General features: G+C 36.2%; 2 protein-coding genes and 1 long non-coding RNA gene across 7 annotated transcripts in view; 1 reads left to right on the forward strand and 2 right to left on the reverse strand.

Annotated features, from left to right (window-relative positions):
- Positions 1–2,642, forward strand: part of nadka (NAD kinase a) — a 30,107-nt gene extending 27,465 nt beyond the window's left edge. For 3 of the 4 annotated variants that reach the window (XM_031286263.2, XM_031286264.2, XM_031286265.2), the window contains one exon: positions 258–2,642. In XM_031286263.2, coding sequence (XP_031142123.1) covers positions 258–405 — 148 coding nt within the window. In that variant the 3' untranslated portion in view covers positions 406–2,642. The remainder of the gene's footprint in view (positions 1–257) is intronic. The other variant, XR_004102739.2, reaches the window with a different exon arrangement.
- A 526-nt stretch (positions 2,643–3,168) lies between these two features.
- Positions 3,169–22,678, reverse strand: LOC116040705. Of its 2 annotated transcripts, none has more exons than XM_036007992.1 (9): positions 22,423–22,678; positions 18,735–18,843; positions 17,913–18,087; positions 17,034–17,179; positions 13,560–13,736; positions 4,704–4,820; positions 4,459–4,545; positions 3,901–4,048; positions 3,169–3,707 (listed from the first exon to the last, which is right to left on the reverse strand). In XM_036007992.1, the coding sequence occupies exons 1-9, from the start codon at positions 22,449–22,451 to the stop codon at positions 3,688–3,690; spliced, it is 1,008 nt and encodes a 335-aa protein (XP_035863885.1). In that variant the 5' UTR covers positions 22,452–22,678; the 3' UTR covers positions 3,169–3,687. The 2 variants fall into 2 exon arrangements, with proteins under 2 accessions (XP_035863885.1, XP_031142126.1); XM_031286266.2 differs by having other exon boundaries at positions 22,411–22,640.
- A 3,005-nt stretch (positions 22,679–25,683) lies between these two features.
- Positions 25,684–26,707, reverse strand: LOC116040920. The gene is made up of 2 exons (XR_004102787.2): positions 26,565–26,707; positions 25,684–25,982 (listed from the first exon to the last, which is right to left on the reverse strand). It is a non-coding gene; the product is annotated as an uncharacterized LOC116040920 (long non-coding RNA).
- Positions 26,708–26,822: the final 115 nt, after the last annotated feature.

The raw sequence follows: 26,822 nt of genomic DNA on the forward strand, positions 1-26,822 counted from the left end.
GAGGAAGATAATGATTGAGATAATAACCTTCCTGGTACTTGAAATAAGCTGCCAGTCATTTTGAGTCATTTGAGCATTCTTAAACAAAAACCCAGTGTTGCTTTACAAGGAAGTTGCGGTGCTGCATCTGATGGCAACACCTCCTCTTTTGCTTTCCTGATTGCAAGTACTTTTCTTTCCTCATTCGGCCTGCAGCCATTGTGACACAAAACCTTTTCTGATGTTTTTTTTTCTTCTTCTTTCCATCCCTGTTCCAGTATTACCATCACTACTTCCTGCTTCCCCGTTCCCTCCATCTGTTTCCGGGACCCGGTCAATGACTGGTTCGAGAGCCTGGCCCAGTGTTTACACTGGAACGTGAGGAAGAAGCAGAACTACCTCAGCTCAGAGGACGAGGAGTTCTGAAGCATCTTTAAAGTCTCCTCAGAAGTCTCAAGGACTCCTTCCTCTTGGTTATAGCTTGACCATGCTCTGTGCCATTTTGTCTTTGATGGATAAAAGACAAAACGGTTTAGGTTTCGGCAAACTCCATTCAAAAACATCTGTCATATTATTGTTGCCCTTCATATGTGTTAACATTTTTAAATAGTAATATTCTAAGTATTGGGCCGAACAGCTCTTTTGCTGCAGTCCTCCATTTTGCTGGAATAAATGTGTGGAAATAAGAGGCGAACTATAAAAAAAAACCCACAAAGTGTTCAATTAAATTAAATAAGTCATTAAAATAAATAAATTAACCAGTTAATTTATATAACTATGTGAAAGGGAGTCTATCTATCGATATAGTCTGTTTAGTTTTTTTAGCCAACAGGAGATAGTTAGCTCTAGAGTCTGGTGAGAGGCTGGAAGCATGTTATTGGCTGAAAGGTGAGGAGGCGGAGACTGGTGACAACTTGATGCTTAAATAGTGACAGTTTAAAATAAAAGTGTCATTTAGAAAACTGCTAATATGAAATTAAGACAGGCTTTAGACCCAAACTCGTTTTAAAATAAAAAATTGTATAAAGAAAAAAAAAATGAAACTATTAAAATAGAAATGTATGAAGTAACATTTCATAAAAATGAGTTTAGTTTTAATAATTCATAAAATTGTTTCACAATTTATTTGACACTTTGAAGTTCCATAGAAAACAAATCTGAATGTTGAGCCTAATCAAACTCACTGATGCTACTCAGAGAACGGGGGTTACACAAGTAACATACCTACATTTGTATGTCAGAGGTACGCAGCATTAATAATGAGTCTGTAGAACACCCAGAAGATATTATATCATGTTCTAATGTGTATGCACGCTAAAATGGTGGACTTTGAATGGAGTTTGGCCCAACTATTGGTCCAGGACTGTGTGCTTTCCTAAGGTATGCTGTGTAAACCGGCTATTTGAAGTCAAAAAGCAGTTTGTAGAGAAAGTAATCTGAAGGAAAAGGCCAGGCTTGGGATGAACTTGGACTAAAACTCTGAAGGTCAGTTGTGGATAGCAGTTATTGCAATACTCTTTGATGGTCTGTTTGAGCACTTTTAAGTCTTTAAGACAGATGGCAGGGACACATCTACTACTTTTATAAACAACAAAAAGCTAGTTCTTTCAGAGCGGTAAAGGATCAGTTGGAATTATCTGGACGATTTAAAAAGAAATATCTGTTAAGTCAAACTTTTAATTCTGTTTATCAAATCAGGAAACACTGATGTAATGTCATGAATGCATGACTAATGTCTTACGCAATTTTTAGGTGCACCCTGGGGACGAGCACATTTACAGTACACCTACTTGGCAATAGTGGCCCAACTATACAGACTGTGCCTTAAACACTGGTATCATTAATGTATAGAAACGTTATTTTTCAAGGTTTACATCACGGTGATGATGTAATCACACACTTGCACAGATGTGTGATTTGTGCATTTTCATTGTAACCACATGTTGACTGTTGTCTTTGCTGTCTGCAGCGCTGACACTTGACTAATTGAGTTATGTAGAATGTGTCACATAGTCTCTGTCCTGCAGTCATGTAGTCGGTTTTGGATGACATGTCAAGAATGCGAGGAGGTGATATTCAAAGAGACCACAGTTCAAATGTTTTCAGTGTCTTTTTATTGTCTTGTTTTTTTTTAAATGTTGTCTAAGCCATAGCTGAATCCTGTGTAGGTTTAATAGACCAGTATCTGTGGGCTGTGGGTGATTTAATGCTCTGTGTAGAGTGAGGAATTGAATTTTTCAGACTTGTCAGTTTGCTACAAGTTTGCCACTGCACAATCTTGTTGAATGTGGCCTTCCTTACATAAATGTTCAAATAATAATGTCTAGATGTTATATACATTATGAATTGGTTTAACAAATTGTGTCAGGGTGAAAACATGAATGGTGGTGTACTGAAGTGGACCAACTAAGCTCCAAAAGGCAATCATTCCTTTACTGAGTATGTGTATATATGTGATGCTTGAATAAGATGTATTTTGTAAAGTATATGTTTATTAACCCGTTTACAATGTATCATTGCTGAAAATAAATCTATTTGATACTTTTTTACATTAATACCTTCTTCAGTTAATTATTTTTGTTGATGAAAGGTGTTTTAGCAGTTCTGATTCTCTAACTCTGTGATTCAACAGCTTGTAATTGGTCAGAAGTACTTGTACATTTCAATAGAGCCTAAGCTTATTCAAAATCAATTTCAGGACAACTTGAAGTCTAATTTTCAGATGAAGTTGGGTCAAAACAGATAATGTACACGAATATTGTTTGTTTCCAATGTTGGGCTGAACTGCTAAGTCCCAGTAATCTGCAGTTCTGCAAAAAGACTTCTCTTTTCTGTGAAGCATTGTCAACTCTTCTCTCAAAGTGCTTTTCACTTTTGTAACTCTTGACTTTTGTATCGTTAAGTTTGTTAATGTTTCTAATAAGAATCCTGCTATTTCTTTTTCCATAACACCTCAATAAACCGAGAGTTCATGTAACCAGGAAGTGTGTATCCTCCTGTTTAATCAACGTGCTTTACACCTGAAACCAGTCCTTGGGTTCATGCTTGCTATAAATCATGGAAATGTGGTAGAAGTCATGCAATTTGTTTGCAATATCCACTAAAAATAAAAAATAAAAAACAGTTACCTGGATGTAAATCCAGTTCTATTAGACTGTGCATAGGGAAGGGAGGATGCATCCAAAACAATTGTTTTGATATTTTATTAAGAACCTTGAATGAAAAAAGGACTTGAGTAAGTGCATTAAGGTGCGAAAGAGAAAGAATAAAATCAAGAAACCGGTAAGTAAAAACATTCCAGTGTTGCTCAAAGAGCAGTTTAGACAATGCAAATCACAAGTTTAAGTTTCACGATTACAATTTCAAAAAAGTAGTCATTGAATGTAATTTACAGGAAGGAAACAAAAAAAACCATTTAAGATTAAAGCTCCTTTGGCCACTTTAAAAATTAAAAACCATTATGTATCCAATCTATAAAAGGCATTTGATATCATTTCAGTTGTGATGCTTTACATTTGGAAATAGGCACATTGACAAAGGAGTGTTAGCTAAAATAAAAATCTATACAGTATAAAGCACTTTATTAGGAAAATATAAGCAAAAAAGTCAAGCTGACTGATTGGTGGAGTTGATGTTGAATATAAATATTAACTCCATAGGCCCTCAGCATGCAGCTTTGTCCTTGGTCCACGCCCACCGGATGTTTTATCACTTGCTGGGTGCAAACACTGCAAAAAAAAACATAAAGGGATGTGATTAAGACAAACATAAGGGGGAAGTAGTTTAGGATATTTAGAAATCTGCAAAGATTAGTTAATATTCTGCCGATGTAGCGTTTGTTTTGTCTTCTGCTCAGAGTAATGTTTGAAGGACTAAAACCAATTAAAGAAAAAGCAGTGACATCAGACAGTATATACTCACTCCTCTCCCTCAGGCCTTGGCCGAAGCTGTGCACCAGTCTGATGAGGCCCCAGAATAAAACCACTTTAATCACCAGTGAAATCAAACCTCCGGTGACGGAAGCTGCCTCCAAGGTGTACGTGCCGTCCTGGAACCATGTCACCACCACCTGTAATTAAAGCAAACCATTTTCCTGCAGTAATCCATTTCTGAATGTACACAAATGATATACATGCAATGCCAAACTCATATAACAGCAACAGATAATATACTGTAATGTCCCCTTGGGAAAACTTCTACTACTTTGAATCAATCTCACATCACTATCATGCTAAAATAGTCCCTAACATACTGTCACGCCTGTTTGAGTAATGTTTGATTAAAAACTACAGTGCCCAGCTCTATTAGGAAATAAGTGAGCCTATTTTTTTAATAAAGCTATATATTTTCGACTTTTTTTTAGGAAAAGTGTCCTAAAATGACCAAATGTCATCCATCGATCAGTATTTGTAAAAGCACTCACACAGATTCAGAGCTATTGAAATATTTGATCTCAGGGAAAACTCATTGGCAGCTCACCGTGTAAATCAGATAAACAAAGAAGGCTAGTTGAGGAAGGTTCAGCAACATGAAGACCCAAACTAACTTCTTGGCTTCCTTTAAAACCTGAAAAACAACAAGAAGTTACAACCACCGACTGCTTGAATACTACCACGTGTGCTCTTGATGGTTTATGGAATGCATCCTGTATGATATTTTAGTTTATGGTCCCTTTGTGTGAAGAGCCGTTTTTCTAGTGAAGATGATGGATGAAGAGCACTTACTGCAACAGCCCCAACGGCGGCGATCAGGCAGGCCCACACCACTCCGACGCCCAGGATGATGTTGTTGGGAGCAGACACGGCCAAGTCCGACGTGGTGATCACGATACACAGACACAACTGAAACAAACCAACAACATGTCAGTAATAAAGAAGTAGATAATTTGAAGAGGTACTTGTATTTCAGTTTGTTTCTGTCCTATTGCGTAAGAAAACTTTTTTGCACTCCTCTTTTGTTGGGCAGGTGCGTAGGATGTGATCAGAAATAGTAGATCAAAAAGTTGAGAGAAAAGTCCCGCACACTGACCATTACGCAAGCAATAATTTATTTAGAAAAATACAACGTTTCGGTCTCAGACCTTCATCAGGTAAATATTGTCCTATTGCTCTAAAATCACACACAAAGGCTCGCCATTTTGTACCAACACATGTAAAGTCATAGTATAGTATGATGTAAAAATGTTAAAAGTCATAGTATATTATGTGAAAATATCATATAATAGTATGTCGAAAAAAGTCATAAAATAGTCATAGTATAGTATGTCAAAAAAGTCATAGTATAGTATGTTGAAAAAAGTCTTGGTATAGTATGTTGAAAAAAGTCGTATAGTATGTTGAATAAAAGTCATAAAAATGTTATAGTATAGTATGTCGAAAAATGTCATGAAAAAAGTCATAGTATAGTATGTTGAAAAAAGGCATAAAAAAGTCATAGTATAGTACCGTATGTTGAAAAAAGTCATATAGTATGTTGAAAAAAAGTCATAAAAATGTCATAGAATAGTATGTTGAAAAAAGGCATAAAAAAGTCATAGTATAGTACCGTATGTTGAAAAAAGTCGTATAGTATGTTGAAAAAAAAGTCATAAATATGTCATAGAATAGTATGTTGAAAAAAGGCATAAAAAATTCATAGTATAGTATGTAGAAAAAAGTCATAGTATAGTACTGTATGTTGAAAAAAAGTCATAAAAATGTCATAGAATAGTATGTCGAAAAAAGTCATAAAATAGCCATAGTATAGTATGTTGAAAAAAGTCATAGTATAGTATGTTGAAAAAAGTCTTGGTATAGTATGTTGAAAAAAGTCGTATAGTATGTTGAATAAAAGTCATAAAAATGTTATAGTATAGTATGTCGAAAAATGTCATGAAAAAAGTCATAGTATAGTATGTTGAAAAAAGGCATAAAGAAGTCATAGTATAGTACCGTATGTTGAAAAAAGTCGTATAGTATGTTGAAAAAAAAGTCATAAATATGTCATAGAATAGTATGTTGAAAAAAGGCATAAAAAATTCATAGTATAGTATGTAGAAAAAAGTCATAGTATAGTACTGTATGTTGAAAAAAAGTCATAAAAATGTCATAGAATAGTATGTCGAAAAAAGTCATAAAATAGCCATAGTATAGTATGTCGAAAAAAGTCATAGTACAGTATGTTGAAAAAAGGCATAAAAAGTCATATTATAGTAAGTCAAAAAAAGTCATAGTATAGTATGTTGAAAAATGTCATAGTATAGTATGTCGAAAAAAGGCATAATATGGCATGTCGAAAAAGTCATAAAACTGTCATAGTATAGTATGTTGAAAAAAGTCACTAAAATGTTATAGTATAGTATGTCGTAAAAAATTATGAAAAATCTTAAAATAGTCATAGTATAGTATGTTGAAAAAAGTCATAGTATAGTATGTCGAAAAAAGTCATAGTATAGTATGTTGAAAAAAGTCACTAAAAAGTCATAATATAGTATGTCGAAACAAATCATGAGAAATCATAAAAAGGTCATAATATAGCATGTCGTAAAAAATCATAAATAAAAATGTCATAGTATAGTATGTCGTAAAAAGTCATAGTATAGTATGTCGAAAAAAGTTTTAAAAAGTCATAGTATAGTATGTCGCAAAAAATCATGAAAAGTCATAAAAAAGTCATAGTATAGTATGTTGCAAAAAGTCATAGTAAAGTATGTTGAAAGAAGTGATAACAAAATCATTGTATAGTATGTCGAAAAAATGTCATGAAAAGGGCACACAACGGGGACATGGAATCAAACCTGGGTCAGAGGCTGCACTGATTACTTTCCTGTTAAAGCAGTGCAAACCACCATGCCACTGTGCCAAGTGCCACAAAATAATTCATGTTGTAAACTGTAATAGCATAGTACGTCAAAAAAAGCAATAAAAAAGTCACAGTATGGTATGTCGAAAAAAGTGATAAAAAGTCATGGTATAGTATGTAAAAAAAGAGTAATAAAAAAGTCATAGTATAGTATGTCGAAAAAATCTCATGAAGGGCCCAACCTGAATTGGGATTTGAACCTGGTTAAGAGTCTACAGTACCTACCTGCCTGTTGAAGCGGTGCAAACCACCAATCCACTGTGGCACAAAAGACTTGAAGTTGAAAACAGTAAAAGAATAGCATATATCGAAAAAAGCAATTAAAAAGTCACAGTATGGATAAAGTAAAGTATAAAGTGACAAAAAGACATGGTATTGTAGGTTGAAAAGAGTAATAAAAAAATCATAGTATAGTATGTCGAAAAAAGGCATAAAAAAAGTCATAGTATAGTATGTAGAAAAAAGTCATAGTATAGTACTGTATGTTGAAAAAAAGTCATAAAAATGTCATAGTATAGTATGTCGAAAAAAGTCATAGTACAGTATGTTGAAAAAAGGCATAAAAAGTCATATTATAGTAAGTCAAAAAAAGTCATAGTATAGTATGTCGAAAAATGTCATAGTATAGTATGTCGAAAAAAGGCATAATATGGCATGTCGAAAAAGTCATAAAACTGTCATAGTATAGTATGTTGAAAAAAGTCACTAAAATGTTATAGTATAGTATGTCGTAAAAAATTATGAAAAATCTTAAAATAGTCATAGTATAGTATGTTGAAAAAAGTCACTAAAAAGTCATAGTATAGTATGTCGAAACAAATCATGAAAAATCATAAAAAAGTCATAATATAGTATGTCGTAAGAAGTCATAATATAGCATGTCGGAAAAAATCATAAATAAAAATGTCATAGTATAGTATGTTGCAAAAAGTCATAGTAAAGTATGTTGAAAGAAGTGATAACAAAATCATTGTATAGTATGTCGAAAAAATGTCATGAAAAGGGCACACAACGGGGACATGGAATCAAACCTGGGTCAGAGGCTGCACTGATTACTTTCCTGTTAAAGCAGTGCAAACCACCATGCCACTGTGCCAAGTGCCACAAAACAATTCATGTTGTAAACTGTAATAGCATAGTACGTCAAAAAAAGCAATAAAAAAGTCACAGTATGGTATGTCGAAAAAAGTGATAAAAAGTCATGGTATAGTATGTCGAAAAAATCTCACAAAGGGCCCAACTTGGATTGGGATTTGAACCTGGTTAAGAGTCTACAGTACCTACCTGCCTGTTGAAGCAGTGCAAACCACCAATCCACTGTGGCACAAAAGACTTGAAGTTCAAAACAGTAATAGAATAGCATATCGAAAAAAGCAATTTAAAAAGTCACAGTATGTATAAAGTAAAGTATAAAGTGACAAAAAGTCATGGTCGAAAAAAGTTTAAAAATAGTCATATTATAGTATGTTGAAAAAATGCATACTATAGTATGTCGTAAAAAGTCATAGTATAGTATGTCGTAAAAAGTCATAGTATAGTATGTCGTAAAAAGTCATAGTATAGTATGTCGAAAAAAGTTTAAAAATAGTCATATTATAATGTTGAAAAAAAGCATAGTATAGTATGTCGAAAAAAGTTTAAAAAAATCATAGTATAGTATATCGTAAAAAGTCATAGTATAGTATGTCAAAAAAAGTTTAAAAATAGTCATATTATAGTATATTGGAAAAAGGCATAGTATAGTATATCGTAAAAATCTCATGAAGTTGGATTGGGATTTGAACCTGGTTAAGAGTCTACAGTACCTACCTGCCTGTTGAAGCGGTGCAAACCACCAATCCACTGTGGCACAAAAGACTTGAAGTTGAAAACAGTAAAAGAATAGCATATCGAAAAAAGCAATTTAAAAAGTCACAGTATGTATAAAGTATAAAGTGACAAAAAGTCATGGTATTGTAGGTTGAAAAGAGTAATAAAAAGTCATAGTATAGTATGTCGAAAAAAGTCATAGTATAGTAAGTAGGTTGAAAAAAAGTTTTAAAAAATGTCATAGTACAGTATGTCAAAAAAAGACATGATATGGTATATCCAAAAAAGTCATATTATAGTATGTAGAAAATAGTCATAGTATAGTATGTTGAAAAAAAGTGATAAAAAAGTCATATTATAGTATGTCGAAAAAAGGCATAGGCTAGTATAGTATGTTGAAAAATGTCATGAAAATGTCATAGTATAGATATGTCGAAAAAAAAAGTCATAGTATAGTATGTCAAAAAGTCACAAAAAAGTAATAGTATAGTATGTCGAAAAAAATCATGAAAAAGTCATAGTATAGTATGTCAAAAAAGTGATAAAAAAGTCATAGTATAGTATGTTGAAAAAAGTTTAAAATAGTCATATTATAGTATGTTGAACAAAGGCATTGTATATAGTATGTCGAAAAAAAGTCATGAAAATGTCAGTGTACTATGTCGAAAAAAGTCATGAAAAGTCATAGTATAGTATGTTGAAAAAAAGTCATAGTATAGTATGTCGAAAAATGTCATTAAAATGTCATAGTATAGTATGTCGAAAAAAAGTCATAGTATAGTGCATCGAAAAAAGTCATAGTACAGTATGGCGAAAAAAGTAAAAAAAAATAATCATAGCATAGTATGTTGTAAACGTGTAAAAAAAAAGTCATAGAATAATATGTTGTGAAAAATGTTTTTAAAAATAGTCAGAATATGTCGTAAAAATGTAAAAGAAAGTCCTAGGATATTATGTCAAAAAAGTAAAAAAAAAAAAAAACAAGTCATAGTATGTATGTCGAAAAAAGTTTTTAAAAAGGCATAGTATAGTATGTTGACAAAAGTCATAAAAATGTCATAGTATAGTATGTCAAAAAAAGTCATAGTACTGTACGTAGAAAAAAGTGATAACAGAAATGGCGGTGCCAGAAATGCAGAGACAGCAGGGCAGTGGTGAGCTTGAGGATTTAATAAAATAAAGGCGATACAACAAAAAGAGTCCTGAAGACAGTAGGCAAAAATAGTTCCAAAACGTTGAGGAAGCCAAAAGACCAGGAATCACAGAAAACTGGAACACCAAGACAAAGGGGTAGACTTACACAAACACTCTATACACAATACACACAATACAATGATCTGACAACAGACAAAGACAACACAGAGACTTATGCTGTGTTCATAGACATCGGAAAAACATTTTTCCGAGTGAAAACGTCACCATTCACGTCACTTCCTGTGGGAATCAGAGGTGGGAAACTCGGGCTGGATTTTGCTAACCGAGTTTCCCAGTTGGTGACGCGTTGTTGACAACTGAGGTTTGATGTAGGCAACTTTGGTTCACTGAACATATTTCAATGACAAACTGTTTATTGTGGGCCAACGCCTCTGCCAAGAAACATACACAGACATAATATGTTTCAAATTATTCCTAAATAGGCCCATGTATAAAAAAAAACTAGGGCTGTCAAAATAAAAAGAAAATAACGCAGATTAATCCATTCCAGCCGTTCTAGCCACCATTGGACTGTAAAATGAAGGAGGGAGACGAGAATGTTCTGCCTGGATCATTAATTGGAACATTTACTTGTAAAAATCTTCTTCCTGCCAACCCTGGCTACCGAAACCTGGTGCCACTGATATGTCTGCACTTCTCTCTGATGCTCTGAAGACGATACAAGCAACACAAACACCGCTGCATGTGACGCTAGTTAACACTATACTCGACAGCAGCTAACGTTAGCCTACCGCTAGCTAGTAGCTGGATTAAAAACGGTTAAAATGCTGACAGCTAACGCTAAACGGTGTAAAGTTTGACTGTGTTTTAGCCGTCGGAAAAACAACATAGACGGTGCGTTCAATGAAACTGGTAAACTACAGACTCATGGTGTATTTGGAGTTATTGTAAATGTCCTTTTCCCATCTGGTGGTTGTTTTTGTCATTCAACAGCAATTTACTAGTGAAATAAGTTATTGTTATTGTTATACATTATTATTAAATCATTTAATTTGACCATATGGCCTTAGCAATAAACAAGCCGTTCTTTAATGTCACCAACTGTTGTTTAGTACCCTTTTTTTTCTTTTCTTTTTTTACTTTCTTAAAAGTATCGGTTCAGGCACCGTTAATTATGTATGCGATTAATTTCGATTAATTAATTACAGAGTATGTAATTAATTAGATTAATTTTTTTAATCGATTGACAGCCCTAAAAAAAACACATTATCCGTGTCCTTTCCTGTCCGTTGTCCTGCAGATAACATGCGCTGTTTGTATGCTCGCATAAGAAAACAGCAGCAAATCTTTTGTTATTGTGGCCTCCATGTTTTCACACACCTGATGCTCTAGGCTACGGCCAACCGTTGGTGGCAGTCATGCAACAATTTGTTATGCCAAACGCCAATATAACAGAAGAAGAAGAAGAAGAAGAAGAAGAAGAAGAAGAAGAAGAACATGCATCCCGACCATGTGAACGCTGCCAGTCGGAAAAACAACGTAACCACGGGGGCGGTCCCTGTTATTTCCAGGTAGCATGAACGCAGCATAAATACACAAGGTAACGAGGGTGAAACAAGGGACAGGTGACACAAGGCTCAGGAACAGGTGAAACACATCAGGGTGGGGCAGACAATCACAAAGGCGGGAAAACACAAGGCAGGAAGTAAAACAAGACATGACATGGGAGAGAGAGAAACTACAAAATAAAACAGAACAATAACAAAGTCATAGTATAGCATGTCGAAAAAAGTCATAGTACTGTACGTCGAAAAAGTGATAAAGTCATAGTATAGCATGCCGAAGTCAAAAGTCAACAAAGTCAAAAAAACATTAAAAAGTCATAGTATGGTATGCCGAAAAAAATCTAAGTATAGTATGTTAAAAAAAAGTCATAAAAAAGTAATAGTATTGTATGTTACTTACTTACACCTCACTACGTGCCGGCATTTGTAATGCCCACTTATTCTGCACTTAATGTAACATATTGTATTCTGTATTCTTGTACTGTATTGAATGTGAAACTATTTGTTGTCTTGCACGCCTACGCTTTTCTTGGCCAGGTTGCCGTTGCAAATGAGAACCTGTTCTCAACAGCCTACCTGGTTAAATAAAGGTTAAATAAAAAAATAAATAAAAATAAAATGTTGGAAAAAAACGTCACGAAAAGGGCCAACCCAGACTGGGAATAGAACCTGGGTCAGAGTCTACAGTGACTTCTTGCTGGTTGCCTTTTCATGTTGAAAACAGTAAAAGTATAGTGTGTCGAAAAAAAACATTGAAAAGTCATAGTATGGTATGTCGTAAAAATGCCATAAAAGGTCATAGTAAAGTGTATCATAAAAAAAAAATAGAATAAGTACGTGGTGAAAATGTAAAAAAAAGTCAGTATATGTTGTCAAAATGTAAAAGAACATCCAGGTATAGTATGTCAAAAAAAGTAAAAAGAATAAGACATATTGTATGTCAAAAAAGTGATAGTGTAGTAGGTAAAAAAAAAGTCATAAAAAATCCATCGTGTGGTAGGTCATAAAAAGGTTTAAGAAAGTCATAGTATAGTATGTTGTAAAAATGTATTTTAAAAAGTCATAGTATAGTATGTTGTAAATTTTAAAAAAAAAAGTCATATTATAGTATGTCATAAGAAATAATAAAAAAAAAAGTCATAGTATAGTAAAAAAGTATATACTAGGGGTGTAACTGTACACAGAAGTTACGGTTCAGTTCATACCATGGTTTTGGATCACGGTTTGCTGTGAGTTCTGGACAGTGAAAAAAAAAACAGACATTTTGAACAGACAGTAGTGCAAGTTTCAAATACAGACGAAAGCCTCTTGCTGGGGACTGAGGTAACATTGTACCCACTGGCAACTTGGTAAACTATTTTCATTAGAAGATAAAAATGAACACTGTACGAACACTGACGATGCACTTTCCCATGAGGCAATAGATCACAATAGGCAACCTTGTTCCCACATTACCTGCATCAACCTACCTACCGTGTATTCTGCGGCGGCTGCGTGCACCCGCACCGTGACCCCTTTACTTTTAAGGCTCAGTACAGACCAGACCAGTCCTAACACACACACACACACACACACACACACACACGTATGTAAATGTACAGTGGTGCTCATAAGTTTATGAACCCATGCTAAAGTTGAAAAAGAGGAATAAAAAAATATTCACCATACCTAGAGGTTGCCATGGTTTTATTTCAGTTAGCCTAATAGCTGGTTGGATTTGCATTGAGAGATGATTTTATGGAAAGTACCCCATGTCAATCTCTAGGTATGGTGAAGGGTATGTGATGATGTGGGGCTATTTTAATTACAAAGGCCAAGGGAACTTTATCAGGATGCATAGTATCCTGGATCCATGAAATAACTGGCCTTTAAAAATAAAACTCTGCCTGCCTCTATGGGAATTTAACATAGGGGTGTCCTTACTTATGCCCCCTGTATTTTAAGTAAAAAACATTTATTTATTTACGATACATTATTCATTCACAAAGAAAACTGTGTTGGAAAGGTTGGATTTTTCCTAATTTTTTTAATAAGGCGTTAAGATCAATTTCCAAAAGACGATTTTTTTTATTCCTCTTTTTAGTCAACTTTAGCATGGGTTCATAAATATAATAAATAAAAACTTATGAGCACCACTGTATATGTGTATATGTGTGTGTCTGCACTGTGGAGGTTGTCTGACACATTTTGTATAAAGAAATGTACATGAACCTGAGCCTGAAGATCAAAGGTCACCATGGAGAAACACAGGTTGAGCAGAAAGTATTGCTCCTGGAGGCTCTCCAAGGCCCCGCCCACACGGAATGCCATCATGTTGGGCCTCCGGATGAGCAGCGTGGTGCAAAAGACGTGGATCACGCCCAGACACATGATGCACACAAAGCGAACCTGCGACATAAATCAAAGTGTTGGATGAATTGGACAACTGATATTGGATGGATTGGATAAAGTGCTGCTACAGGCAACGTCAGAGGATCACCACTATTAATTTCATCATTCCATGGCAATCCATCTAATTAAAGGGGTGGTTCAGAATTTTGGACATGGGACCTCATTTCCAAGTTAGCCAGTGTGTTATTTATCAGAGACCATTTTCAATACTTTACATCCAGTCCTTCCAGTTGCAGAGTTCACTGGTGCTAGGCTAGCGCAAGTCAACAGTATCTGCTAGCCTGCCACTAAAAACAGTCTTACCCACTCCACAGTACACCCAAGGCAAATAAATTATAACACCAGAATATCGATGTAAATGTCTGTGTTGATAGAATAATGTTAGAAATAAAACTACCCTTTAAAACCAATGTGTCCTATGTCCAAAATTCTGAACCACCCCTTTAAACTCAGGTCATTCAGGAAGACTTCTATGCTTTCATTCTCCTCTCTCTCTTTCCCAATCTGATCAGGTGACTCTGGGCATTCACTCTTTCAGTTAAATGATTTCCATGAGCCAATCACATCATTGCACCCCTGCTTTAAATCTGTTCTCCTCTTTGCTGCTGTCAGTTGTCATTTCAGGCAAATCAAGCAACCCTCATCTACCCCATTCACCTCCAATCATCATCATTTCCCAGCACCAAGGGTCCTACACCACAAGTTCCGCTCCCATAACATCCATCCAGATCTTTAGGCTTCCTTCACCACCACCAGTGTCTAGATTCCATTGAGGGATATTCCTGCCTACTCATGGCCTCTCTACCCCTTATAAAATGTACATAGCGATCAGTGTTGGGGAGTAACGGAATACATGTACCGGCGTTACGTATTCAGAATACAAATTATGAGTAACTGTATTCCATTACAGTTACAATTTAAATAGTTGGTATTTAGAATACAGTTACATTGTTGAAATGGATTACATGACGATACTTCTCTGTTTCACGAGTTTTTCACTCTCTAAATAAATTAAGGCAACTCCATGCATTTCCCAGAAGCCCCAATATGAAAACGAAAAAATTAGCTATTTGCGTGATCACTGATAGGGGTAGAGATGGAGCCGGAACCGGCACAACAGAGCCAGGGCAGGAATGCATTTCTATCTTGGAAATTCAAACAGCATTTCACATTAAAGAAAGAACAGGGAGAACGAAATTGCAGTGCAATTTCTGCTTGCCAGCAACCAACCTCCTTTCAGCGTCCAAATTACTCCACCTCCAACCTGAAAAAGCATCTTAAAGTAAGTTGTTTTTTTTAATTAGCCAAGGGTAGTCGTCTGCTGTAGTTTCACTGGTCACCTTGCTATTTTATAGTTGACGTGCGACTTTACATTCTCCTATGTGCTGATTTACTAGCTCCAGAGCCGTGGAAAGACTGACTAGCCCCGTTTGACATGTTAGCTAACGTTAGCTAAAATTAGTTCGTGGTAGCTTAGACTGCGGTTAGATTTTTGTAGTATGCAGTTCGGGACTCCAAATACAACAATCTATCTGCTTGTTCAGGTACACATTCAGCCAGTTGGAACAGAAGAACAGACCAGAATAGGCCTGTTTAGTAAGCTGTATGTGATGGCCGCATTCCTACACTTATAAAATGCAATTCAATGTGGAAGTAATCCAAGTATTCAGAATAACGGAATACGTTATAAATTACATTTTTGGGCGTGTATTCTGTAACAGAATACGTTTTGAAAGTATCCTTCCCAACACTGATAGCGATGGATTCTAGACTCTGTACATTTCAACTCTGTGCATCTTGTGATGAATAAACGTATTTCCACCTTTCAATGAAGTCTCTCCTGATTGAAATAGTTGTTGAGCCATTTCAGACCGGACCAAAGTGGTGGACTGACTGACCGACTGAACCACCGACTGCCATCCATAGTAACATGACATTTATATAGTGTTTCCTGCAGGGTGGTAAAGCCTGAGTAAGATCATTCAGGGCAGGGGTCAGTACATACAGTATATGTCATAGAGAGTTCAGGTCACTGATCAGCAAACCTTTTAGTGAACAGGAGAAACTAACCAGTGATGCAGCAGCTAGCTGTAGATTTAAACATGATAAACATAACGTATAAAACAAGTAATGACTAAAAGTTGACTAAAATGTAATGACGGGATAATGTTGGTATTGGCAGTGGTAGAAGAGGTACTCAAAACATTTCTTCTAGTAAATTATAGTATAGTAAAACTATTAACTATTAATAGTAAAACTATTAATACCGCACAGTACAGGTCCTGCATTCAAAAGTTCCTTCCAAGTGAAGAGTGAAAGAGAGGCATTATATCAGCACAATGTATTAAATTGACTTAATGTAGTTAAACGATAGTTTAATAAATAACAATGCATCATATTTTAATTGTGACACTTTGTGAGTAAAGTCTGAATCTGCAACAAAACCAGGAACATGTCTCTGTAAGGTAAATTTAGTAGTACAATGTTTTCCTCTGAAGTTGAAGTACACAGTCAGTATAGTATACAGTTGGGTTGCATTGGGGACCTTCTGTAAGTTATTTTGGGGTACAGTGGTTCTGAAGAAAGCTGCAAGCAGCAATACAGGAGGCCAAGCAATCTCATAGTTCCAAACAGCCAACCAACTAGAGAAATACGAATGTAAATGACTGGTGTTTTCTCCTTCTGCACAAGCCAAATCTGTTTCTCACAATTTACCATCAGTTATTTTTTCCCATATGAAGGCAAATATTGAATGTAGATGATTCAGCATCAGCAAACATCAACCAGCAGCCATGATATCCAGTCAGATGTGACTGATACAGTACATACAATAGTGACATCAGGTGGTGGAAGATAAGATTGAATGAAATGCTTTTTAAGAAGAAGCAGAGCTTTAAGTATTGGAGGAAGACTAATTGAAATTTGAATTTGTCTATACTGACTGACCCTCACCCTAACCATAACCTAATTCTAACCCTAATCCTAAAACCAAGTCTTAACCCTCAAACAGCCCTTTAAAGTTGTGGGGTCCAGCATTTTGGCCCTACAAAGCTGTCCGGACCCAACAAGTATACTGTATTCCCGGTTTTTGGACCCCACGAATATAGTTAAACAAGAACACACACACACACACACACACACACACACACACACACACACACACACACACACACACACACACACACACACACACATATATAGAGGCTTCCTGATTTATTAGATAGCTGATCATTCATTATAAAACTGTCTTGGTGCAGTGTGTTTTCTCAGAGAGGCCAGTAGAGGGCGACCTACCAGCAGCTCCTGCTTGCCCTTTGGCCCCAGCACGGAGAAGTTGACCACAGATCGAACCATCACCCCCAACACGCTGAGCACAAACACCACCAGCTCCTGTCTGTTCTCCTGCAACACACCCCGGCTGATGTAGTAGATGCAGAACACTGCGGGGGACAGACCATACAATGCTCACATACAACACCAGTCACTTCATTAAAATAATGTATTCTTTGAATAGCTACACTTTCACATTTGCTCTTTTACAAGTAACAAAAGTTACTAACCCTACTCTGTATTGGACGATACTCAAATCCCAGGTATCGGTATCGGTACTGAAAAAGTCGGATCGGTACATACCTACTTATTATGGTCCTGGTACTGATCTTTTTAACTTTTTGGTGTATAAAATGTCATTAACAATAATAAATGTCTATTACAAGCTACCAAATCCCAAAGTTTTATTTGAAGGTTTCTTAACTTAGTCTGATCATCCACAACAAATGATTAATCTAGAAAGATAATTGGCAGATTGATCAATAAGGAAAATAATTGTCAGTTGTAAACATAATTTAATGACAGTTGTGGCTATTGTATAGTAAACTGTAAAACACTGCAAAAAAAAGATCAATACAGACACGTTGGTAAAAGATAAAGCTTCAGCAGATGGCTATTTTCTGTCTGTAGAAGATAAGGGCAGTAAATCCATCTGGGGGAAATGCAAGCTTAAAGCCATTGCATCCATCTCTTCCACAGTTTCCATCACGTGATTACATCAGAAAAACTTGTGCTTTTTGCAAACAGTGCGACTGGCTGTTAGTCGGGCGTGGTATTAAATGGACTTGCAAAGACATTGGCAGTACATGGCTGTCTGCCTTTTAGCGGAGTGATTTTACTCACAGATTCCAACCAACTGGATGAGAGACACAGTGAAGTTGTCCTCATCAAATACATCCGTGTCCATGTGCTGCTTGTAGATGCTGAACAGGGTGAGGCCGAGCAGCGCCAGCAGAGACGCTAAGGTGAAGCAGAAGTAGAGCTTGAGCAGACATGATAGCTCCGACCAAGGCTTTATCTGCAAGAGGGTGGAAATGGAGAGGACAAGAATGTGAAACAACCTGTGATAAGGACAACACTTAGATTGGAAGTGTCTGCAAGTCCAAGTATGACAATATAAACACAGTAGGGCTAGAGCTGGGCGATATGGAAAAAAAATCAAATATCACGATATTTTTGACCAAATACATCGATGTCGATAATGCAGCAATATTGTAGGGTTGATTATTGGTGCTTTCACAAAATATTAACACAATGAGATCTGTGATAAATAATCACCAATAATGTGGATAAAATGACTAAGTGGGTAAAGGCAAATAATAAAACAGCAAGTAAGTCTGGTAAGTTCAGAAAATTACATCACTTTACTGTAATGCAGCCTTTAAAACCAGGAAAAGACAACACTTATGTCATATATATCACGATATTGCGATATCCAAAATTTAAGACAATATCTAGCCTCACATATCGGTCTAGAAAATATCGATATATTGCCCAGCCCTAAGTAGGGCAGAGGGATTTCTGGGACATTGTTATTCAATAGTTTGAAATGAATTTAATGATTATGTAGATGACATCTGAGCCCTTCACCCACAGAACTAAAACTGAACTAACTTCTACTTTCGAGACTCATGTTTTAGTTTCATTTCTGCTGCAGCAGCTCACCGGTCCACATGGTGTCGGGATCAGTTCCTGATGTCTCGGCCTCAGGTTTGGAGACAGAAGGTCTGGGTCCTCATGTGGTTGCCCAGAAATCTGGTTGCCCAACAAAGGACTGCAGTGTAAAAAAAATAAGAATTATACACAGGTTCAGTCTTAACTTTAATGCATCGGGACTAAATGATCTTGTGTAGCACTGATACAGATGAGGACAGAGTATTGGAAGTATAATAGAGAATATGTGTGATGTAAAGTTATGTTGCTCAAACATAAATACCTTGTGGAGTAACTTTTAATTTGTACATTTTTGTGTCAAGGACAATGGCCATTGATTAACAGACAAACTGTAAATAGAGATAATAAAATACAAATCTTTAATGAATAAAGAAGCAAAGCAACAAACTGCAAGCACAGGACAGTGCACAAGCAACAACAGCAGAACACAAGCAAAGGGAAAAGAAAAATACACTCACCAAAAGGATTATTAGGAACACCCTACTAATACCGTGTTTGACCCCCTTTCGCCTTCAGAACTGCCTTAATTCTTCGTGGCATTGATTCAACAAGGTGCTGGAAGCATTCTTTAGAAATGTTGGCCCATATTGATAGGATAGCATCTTGCAGTTGATGGAGATTTGTGGGATGCACATCCAGGGCACGAAGTTCCCGTTCCACCACATCCCAAAGATGTTCTATTGGATTGATATCTGGTGACTGTGGGGTTCATTTTAGTACAGTGAACTCATTGTCATGTTCAAGAAACCAATTTGAAATGATTTGAGCTTTGTGACATGGTGCATTATCTTTCTGGAAGTAGCCATCAGAGGATGGGTACATGGTGGTCATAAAAGGATGGACATGGTCAGAAACAATGCTCAGGTAGGCTGTGGCATTTAAACGATGCCCAGTTGGTACTAAGGGGCCTAAAGTGTGCCAAGAAAACATCCCCCACACCATTACACCACCACCAGCAGCCTGCACAGTGGTAACAAGGCATGATGGATCCATGTTCTCATTCGGTTTACGACAAATTCTGACTCTACCATCTGAATGTCTCAACAGAAATCGAGACTCATCAGACTAGGCAACATTTTATTTTATCACAGTCTTCAACTGTCCAATTTTGGTGAGCTCGTGCAAATTGTAGCTTCATTTTCCTATTTTTAGTGGAGATGAGTGGTACCCAGTGGGGTCTTCTGCTGGTGTAGCCCATCCATCTCAAGGTTGTTCGTGTTGTGGCTTCACAAATTCTTTACTGCATACCTCGGTTGTAACGAGTAGTTATTTGAATCAAAGTTGATCTTCTATCAGCTGGAATCACTCGGCCCATTCTCCTCTGACCTCTAGCATCAACAAAGCATTTTCGCCCAGAGGACTGCCGCATACTGGATGTTTTTCCTTTTTCAGACCATTCTTTGTAAACCCTAGAAATGGTTGTGCGTGAAAATCCCAGTAACTGAGCAGATTGTGAAATACTCAAACCAGCCCGTCTGGCACCAACAACCATGCCACGCTCAAAGTTGCTTAGATCACCTTTCTTTCCCATTCTGACATTCAGTTTGGAGTTCAGCAGATTGTCTAGACCTGGACAACACCTCTAAATGCATTGAAGCAGCTGCCATGTGATTGGTTGATTAGATAATTGCGTTAACGAGAAATCTTACAGGTGTTCCTAATAATCCTTTAGGCCAGTGTATATATGCCAGTATGTAGTATAGAAATAGTCCAGAATGAGCAAACAGAGAAGATACGGTAGGCCTTATTCACAGCAGACAGTTTGAGTTATAGTAGGAAAAGTACAGATGTTAAAATTAACGATGGCTCTGTTCTAATAAAATGTCCCAGTAAGCCATGACAGTTGACAGTGATCATTAATTTCATTATTTACAGCTGTGCGTGTCCTACTGTAACATGTCTTCTGAAAAAAGGGCTATGAAAAAGAAGGCAAATAATGAAATAAGAAATTATGATGTACTTTTAAAACAGCGTGTTTAGTGATCACAAGCCATCTTAAAACAGAATTAAATGGACCTTGTTAAAAGTAAGTAAACAAATAAGTTCAAAGTGCTTCACAAGTCAATAAAACAGAGCATGAGACCAACACTTGACAAACCAACACAAAACACCAACAAAGGTTGTGTCTGTACACAAAAAGAATTCCAGGCACTATTTAAACACCACACATTGCTGACTGACGCAATGTCTATAGGAGGGCCCCAACAAAAGTCAAAAGTCAAAGTAAGTCTTTTTTATCCTGCAAGGGGACATTTGTGTGGTCTTACACGTCTCCTCAAAAGAAAAAGAAAACACAACACTTTAAAATATGGTCAGTACGTACAATGCAGTATACAACACATACAAACGTACATACAGTAAGAAATATAAATAGTATTGAGTGCAATTTTCGACAACCCAAATGATCCTGCTGGCCGTCTTAATCAAACACTGTAATTTCTTATGATCTTGAACATGCATATTTTCAAAAGTGCAGATTAAGCCAAAGGAGAGAACACTGCAGAACAGATTTATAAAACATTTGAAGAATGTGATTGTCTATTCTAAATTGATTAGGCTTTCTAAGAAAGAACATTCTCTGTTGCAGTTTCCTAAACTTATTCCGTACATGTTCATTAAAAATCAGTGTAGTGTGTAGGTTGAGACCCACTCTACTAATTCACCATTAATCTTGGAGGGAGGAACTGTTATTTTATTTCTACTAAAATCTATGACCATCTCTTTGGTTTCCTGTAGGCTCCGTACATTATAATCGAAGGCTGGTTAGGAGAACCCTGAAACATATCCTGCTGTGTACAGAGAGAATGTGGATCTACATAAGAGTCAGCTTTCCCATTAATGATTTGTTTAGGCATGTGAATAGTAAGTAACGACTCATAACTGACTGTAGAAAATGGCGTGTTGGAAAGTTGGGAAATTTGGGAACATGACAGTTACTTGACATGCTGTTCAAGGTTAAAAGACTTAAGATCTTTAAAAATAAGTTTTGAAATTATTTACTTAAATTAAGTAAATTATATAATTGCTTTATGGTTCAGCACTTTTGTGATCAGCTTTGTGGATTTAATCACAATAATGGGATTTTTGTGTAGAACCAAATTGAAAATATTAGAAAATAAATTATATATTCATGAATGAAATGGTCAAACTCATAAATAAATTAGTTTTAGAAGTTCAAAAGTACCTAAATAACACATTACGTTACAGACTAATAATTAATTAAATACACGCAACCAGACATCAATAGATCCAAAATATCAATCAGATATGTGTGGTGCTTTATTTTTCTCTTTAGTATACAACTCAAGGTAACATAATTTCATCTTTGTTTTTCTCTCTTTTTGTGTATAAAAACTCACTTGCAGATATGTCTCCGCATCTTTGTCTATTTTCTGTTTTACAGCCGTAATGTGGCATTTTAATAGAAGAACAGACAGTCAACAGTGAGATGAGGTATTCAATTCAATTAACCTGTTGTTTGATAAAACGTTATTAACGGGTGTCACGAGTTGTAGGTAAGCACCTACAACTCGTGACACCCTGCTTAAGCAGGGTAGCATCTAGCGTTAACTAACGTTACGAGATATCTGAATAGAGTCTGACATTACATTTTCTCATGACGCAAACGACCGAATAGTACAAAACTGTAAAAGATAAGTCTACAAACTTCTCTAGTGACCTTGTCTCTTCCATTTCCTTGAGGACCATCCTGTAGGACCCGGAGCTTACATTCCTGCGACCTTTTGCTTTCTCCACCTCCAGCTGACAGAACTTCAATTTCAGATTTGTAAACAGGAAGAACAAGAGCCTGTTGTGGTCAAGATGCTAGATCGGATCCGCTAGACGTCAAAGGACGTGCCTCGTGGTCCGCCTTATTCTGCCTCTGATTGGTTTACCGTGGTATTCTTACCCTAACCCTAACCAATCCCCACTCCTCATGACCAACCCTCACTGCCCTATGGCTCTGGCCCTAACTACGTCGATCAGTCTAGCAGATCCGATTTAGGATTTACCTCAAGGCTTGGTCTTCTTCTTCTGCTGCTATAACATACATTTCTTCTTCGTCTTTTCAGTTTGGCTGCTGCCCCCTGGAAGACAACAAAGAGGCTGTCTTACTCTACATAACCTATTATACTAATGGGGTGCTGTATGTGTCTGCAATTACTATGTAGAATATAAACTTGAATGTATTGTTGAATGTGCGTTTGAATGATCATCTAGTAAAATGATTTGTCAATATAGCCTAATAATTTTTCTAATCAAACCAGTCAGAACCCTCTTCTGTATGAATATTGTGCATGTAATGTGCATAATGTGCAAGCTGTTGGTTTATAGTACTGATATCTTTTTCCAAATTACAATTTTACCATCACTGTAGTTAAATAACATGGCATACATACAGTGAAACAAGATATGATGATGATATCTTTGTCTGCAGCTTGTATGAGTCCCATATCACTCTGAATTGAAATAGGAGTGATATATTCCTCTTTATTCCTTAATTATATTATTATATTATAATGGATTACTGATAGATTAATGTAGGCCTATGTACTGTTGCAGCTAGTGGTTGGGGATAATTTTAATTACTTTTTAAAGGCTATTAATATGTATTTGTTGATACTATGTTGTATTAATAATCTGAATCTGCAAAGTAACTACATGTATCAAATAAATGTAGTGGAGTAGAAGTATAAAGTAACAAAATACTCAAGTAAAGTAGGCCTACTTGTATTCAAGTCATACTAATCACTTGGTTATCAAACAATACAAAAATTCCCTATCGTGAATGTTTTCTCTGCGTTTTGACTGCACTATTTTGAAAGTTTGGTGGTTAGGGTTAGGGTATGCAAGTGGGGCCCCTGGTTAGCTCACCTGGTAGAGCCTGCACCCATATATAGAGGTTAACTCCTTGACGCAGTGGCCGCAGGTTCAACTCCCTTTCAAGTCTAAGCTGTCCTATCCAAATGAAGGCCTAAAATGCCCAAAACATAATAAAAAAAAGAATAGATGCAAATAACAGCTGCATGTTTTTGACTTTACATTTTAATAGCAAAGTACTTGTTGTTTATTTTCAGGCTGGAGGCAATTCCAGGTACAACTCCCAATACACTTTTGTTTGCAGAGTGAAGTTGAAGCTCAAACAAAACATGTTAGAGACCGTTTCCCCTGCAGGGAGATCACAAACTAAAACCTAAGTGTTGCTCCTCCAAAAGGCCTCAGACAATACTGTAACTATACAGTCTGCACACACTGTGGACATACAGCACTTTGTTCAAATGCTAACACGCTGCTGGCAAAACGGTTAAGGATGGAAGCTTGGGGTGCGTCGCTTAGGCCTAATTGAACAGAGGAATTATAGTATTCTTCGGTAGCCTGAGTAACTTTAACCGTTGTTCATGTGAAATCTCAAAGACAGCCTGATGCTTTGTTTATAGACTATTTGTGGGTGGCTGTTTGCAGTTTGACCTATCTAGATATATAACAGCTACAAGTGTATGCACTATACAGGATTTACCCTATTGTACTTTATCGACAGGAATTGATAGGTAAAACTGCAAACAGCCACCCACAAATATACAGTATGGTGCTAAAACAGTCTCATAAGTATTTGCAACTTGTAAAACACAATTCACAAATGAATACAGAGTGATTTCATAAATCTGTGTTGTATCTGTGCCTCTAATTTGTGACTTGTGAAACACAATGCAGAAATGAATGCAGAGCGATTTGTATCCGCAAACACAATTCACAAATGAATGCAGAGTGATTTGTATCCGCAAATGCGTATCTGTGTCCGTGCATCTAATTTGTAACTCCTATTTCATCATTTGTAAATGAACTTAGTATTTTTCAATGTGAATATATTTGTAAATCTCCTTCTATATGTGTGGGTACTTTTGAGACACTTTTTCCGCGCCGTTGTTGTCACATAACAATTTGTGTCTCAAGTGACGATCCCAGCACTCTCCAGTAGATGGTGGTAATGCAACACTTATGGATGCCAACCGCTGTTAAACTACATGAAGAAGCCTTGTCAAATGGTTCAGAGACGGTTGGCAGAAACTACTTGACATTCCTCCGAGTAAGTTGATATTATTAGGACTTTGTCGTCAAATAAATTACATTTATGTTTTCATCATCATTGTTGCAGTGCATTTACAATTTGCTTTATGTTGTTATTGTTATATTGTTATGTTATTATACACTGTAGCTGTTGCCATAACTACATATTTCAGATGGTGTTGCAAGTTAAACTATAAAGAATACAAATTTAACATTTGCTCGACATATTGTAACCATGTTTATTAGTACAGTAATTGCCATGTACCGGGTTAAATACATCCTGCTCCTTTATTTAAGACTAAATGTATGTGCAGTTGTACACCGTGATAAAAAATGACAGCCTAGTTTAATCTAACACTGAATCTGTCGTGTTTTACAAATCTGACTGACCACTGATGAGGTGTACTTGGACCCACCAGACTCTCCTCACAGTATGAGAAACCATCATGAGGAAGTTGTTGCTTGACAAGTGTCATACTTCTCAACTGCTCAGTAACTAAAGTATCAACAGCTACTGCGAGGACTGTTTTTATTCGTCCGTTATTGTCATATTTATGCTGTGAAATGTTTTTCAAGATGCAGATTAGATGTAATACCCTTTCATTGTTTTGACAGATGACAATCTGTCAAAACAATAAAGTTTAACTGTTAAACAAATGTTTTGTGTTGCTTACGGTCACTATTACCTGTCGTAAAGGATTACATTTTCATAGTCAGGATGTTAAATGGACTTCTACATGCAATACCCTTCTACATGCATTTAATCAGACATATCAGCTGTATAAACAGTGCAATTACAGTCTTTCTGAAAAAAAACATGTTATATAACACTAAAGGAGCATTACTACTAAACTTAAAAATGACCAAACCCTGCTTAGAAATAAAGCAGTTTATTCATATTCAATGAAATGGAAATATAAAGTGTGTATACATAATGCACAGAGTAGCAGACGTCATGTCCTCCACCAGTCTAAAGGGTTTCTTTTCTACTGAAGATGTGTCAGCTGGTAATGTAGGCTCTCAGGTCACAGAAGTCATCCTGTGGATACTGAATCTTTTCTGATGCTGCTGTGTTGTCTTCTTGGCAGAAGTATCACACCTGTCCCACAATACCTTCATACTGTGAGGAGAGTCTTGTGGGTCCAGGTAAACCTCGTCAAACATCAGTCAGATCTGTAAAACATGGCAGATTCAGTGATTAAACTATCATTTTTTATCGGGGTGTACAAATGCACATACGTTTTGTCTTACAGGAGAAGCATGTATTTAACCCGGTACATGGCAATTACTGTACTAATAAACATGGTTACAATATGTCGAACAAATGTTAAATTTGTATTCTTTATAGTTTAACTTGCAACACCATCTGAAATATGTAGTTATGGCAACAGCTATAGTGTAAAACATGATCAATCCATTTTTATTCTGATATCTTGAGGTGAGAGAGAGACTCCTTTGAAATTGGCTTATATTTGGAACCTTATTTTATATATCCCTTTTATGGACAAGCATGACATGGTTGGTATCAATGGATTCCTTAGATCGTCTAGTTTCATATGATACCAAATATATTCAATAGCTCGCTAGCATCGCTGTTCAACCTGTACAAGAGGGTGAACGTTAGCACGCTCCAAAATATAGCAAACTCACTGCCGCTATGACAACATAAATGTTAAATTAATAAATGTTGTAATGCACTGCAACAGTGATGATGAAAACATAAATGTAATTTATTTGACGACAAAGTCAACTTACCCGGAGAAATGTCAAGTAGTTTCTGCCAACCGTCTCTGAACCATTTGACAAGGCTTCTTCATGTAGTTTAACAGCGGTTGGCATCCATAAGTGTTGCATTACCACCATCTACTGGAGAGTGCTGGGATCGTCACTTGAGACACAAATTGTTATGTGACAACAACGGCGCGGAAAAAGTGTCTCAAAAGTACCCACACATATAGAAGGAGATTTACAAATATATTCACATTGAAAAATACTAAGTTCATTTACAAATGA

This window comes from Sander lucioperca, chromosome 12, assembly GCF_008315115.2.
Source record: "Sander lucioperca isolate FBNREF2018 chromosome 12, SLUC_FBN_1.2, whole genome shotgun sequence".
Lineage (NCBI taxonomy): Eukaryota > Metazoa > Chordata > Actinopteri > Perciformes > Percidae > Sander > Sander lucioperca.

Coding starts and splice junctions, on each gene's coding strand:
- LOC116040705 (XM_031286266.2), bottom strand. CDS start 22,451: ATGGTCCTCAAGGAAATGGAAGAGACAAGGTCACTAGAGAA. Junction 18,088..18,734: donor TCCCGACACCATGTGGACCG/GTGAGCTGCTGC, acceptor ACCCTCTTGCAG/ATAAAGCCTTGGTCGGAGCT. Junction 17,180..17,912: donor CATCCAGTTGGTTGGAATCT/GTGAGTAAAATC, acceptor TGTCCCCCGCAG/TGTTCTGCATCTACTACATC.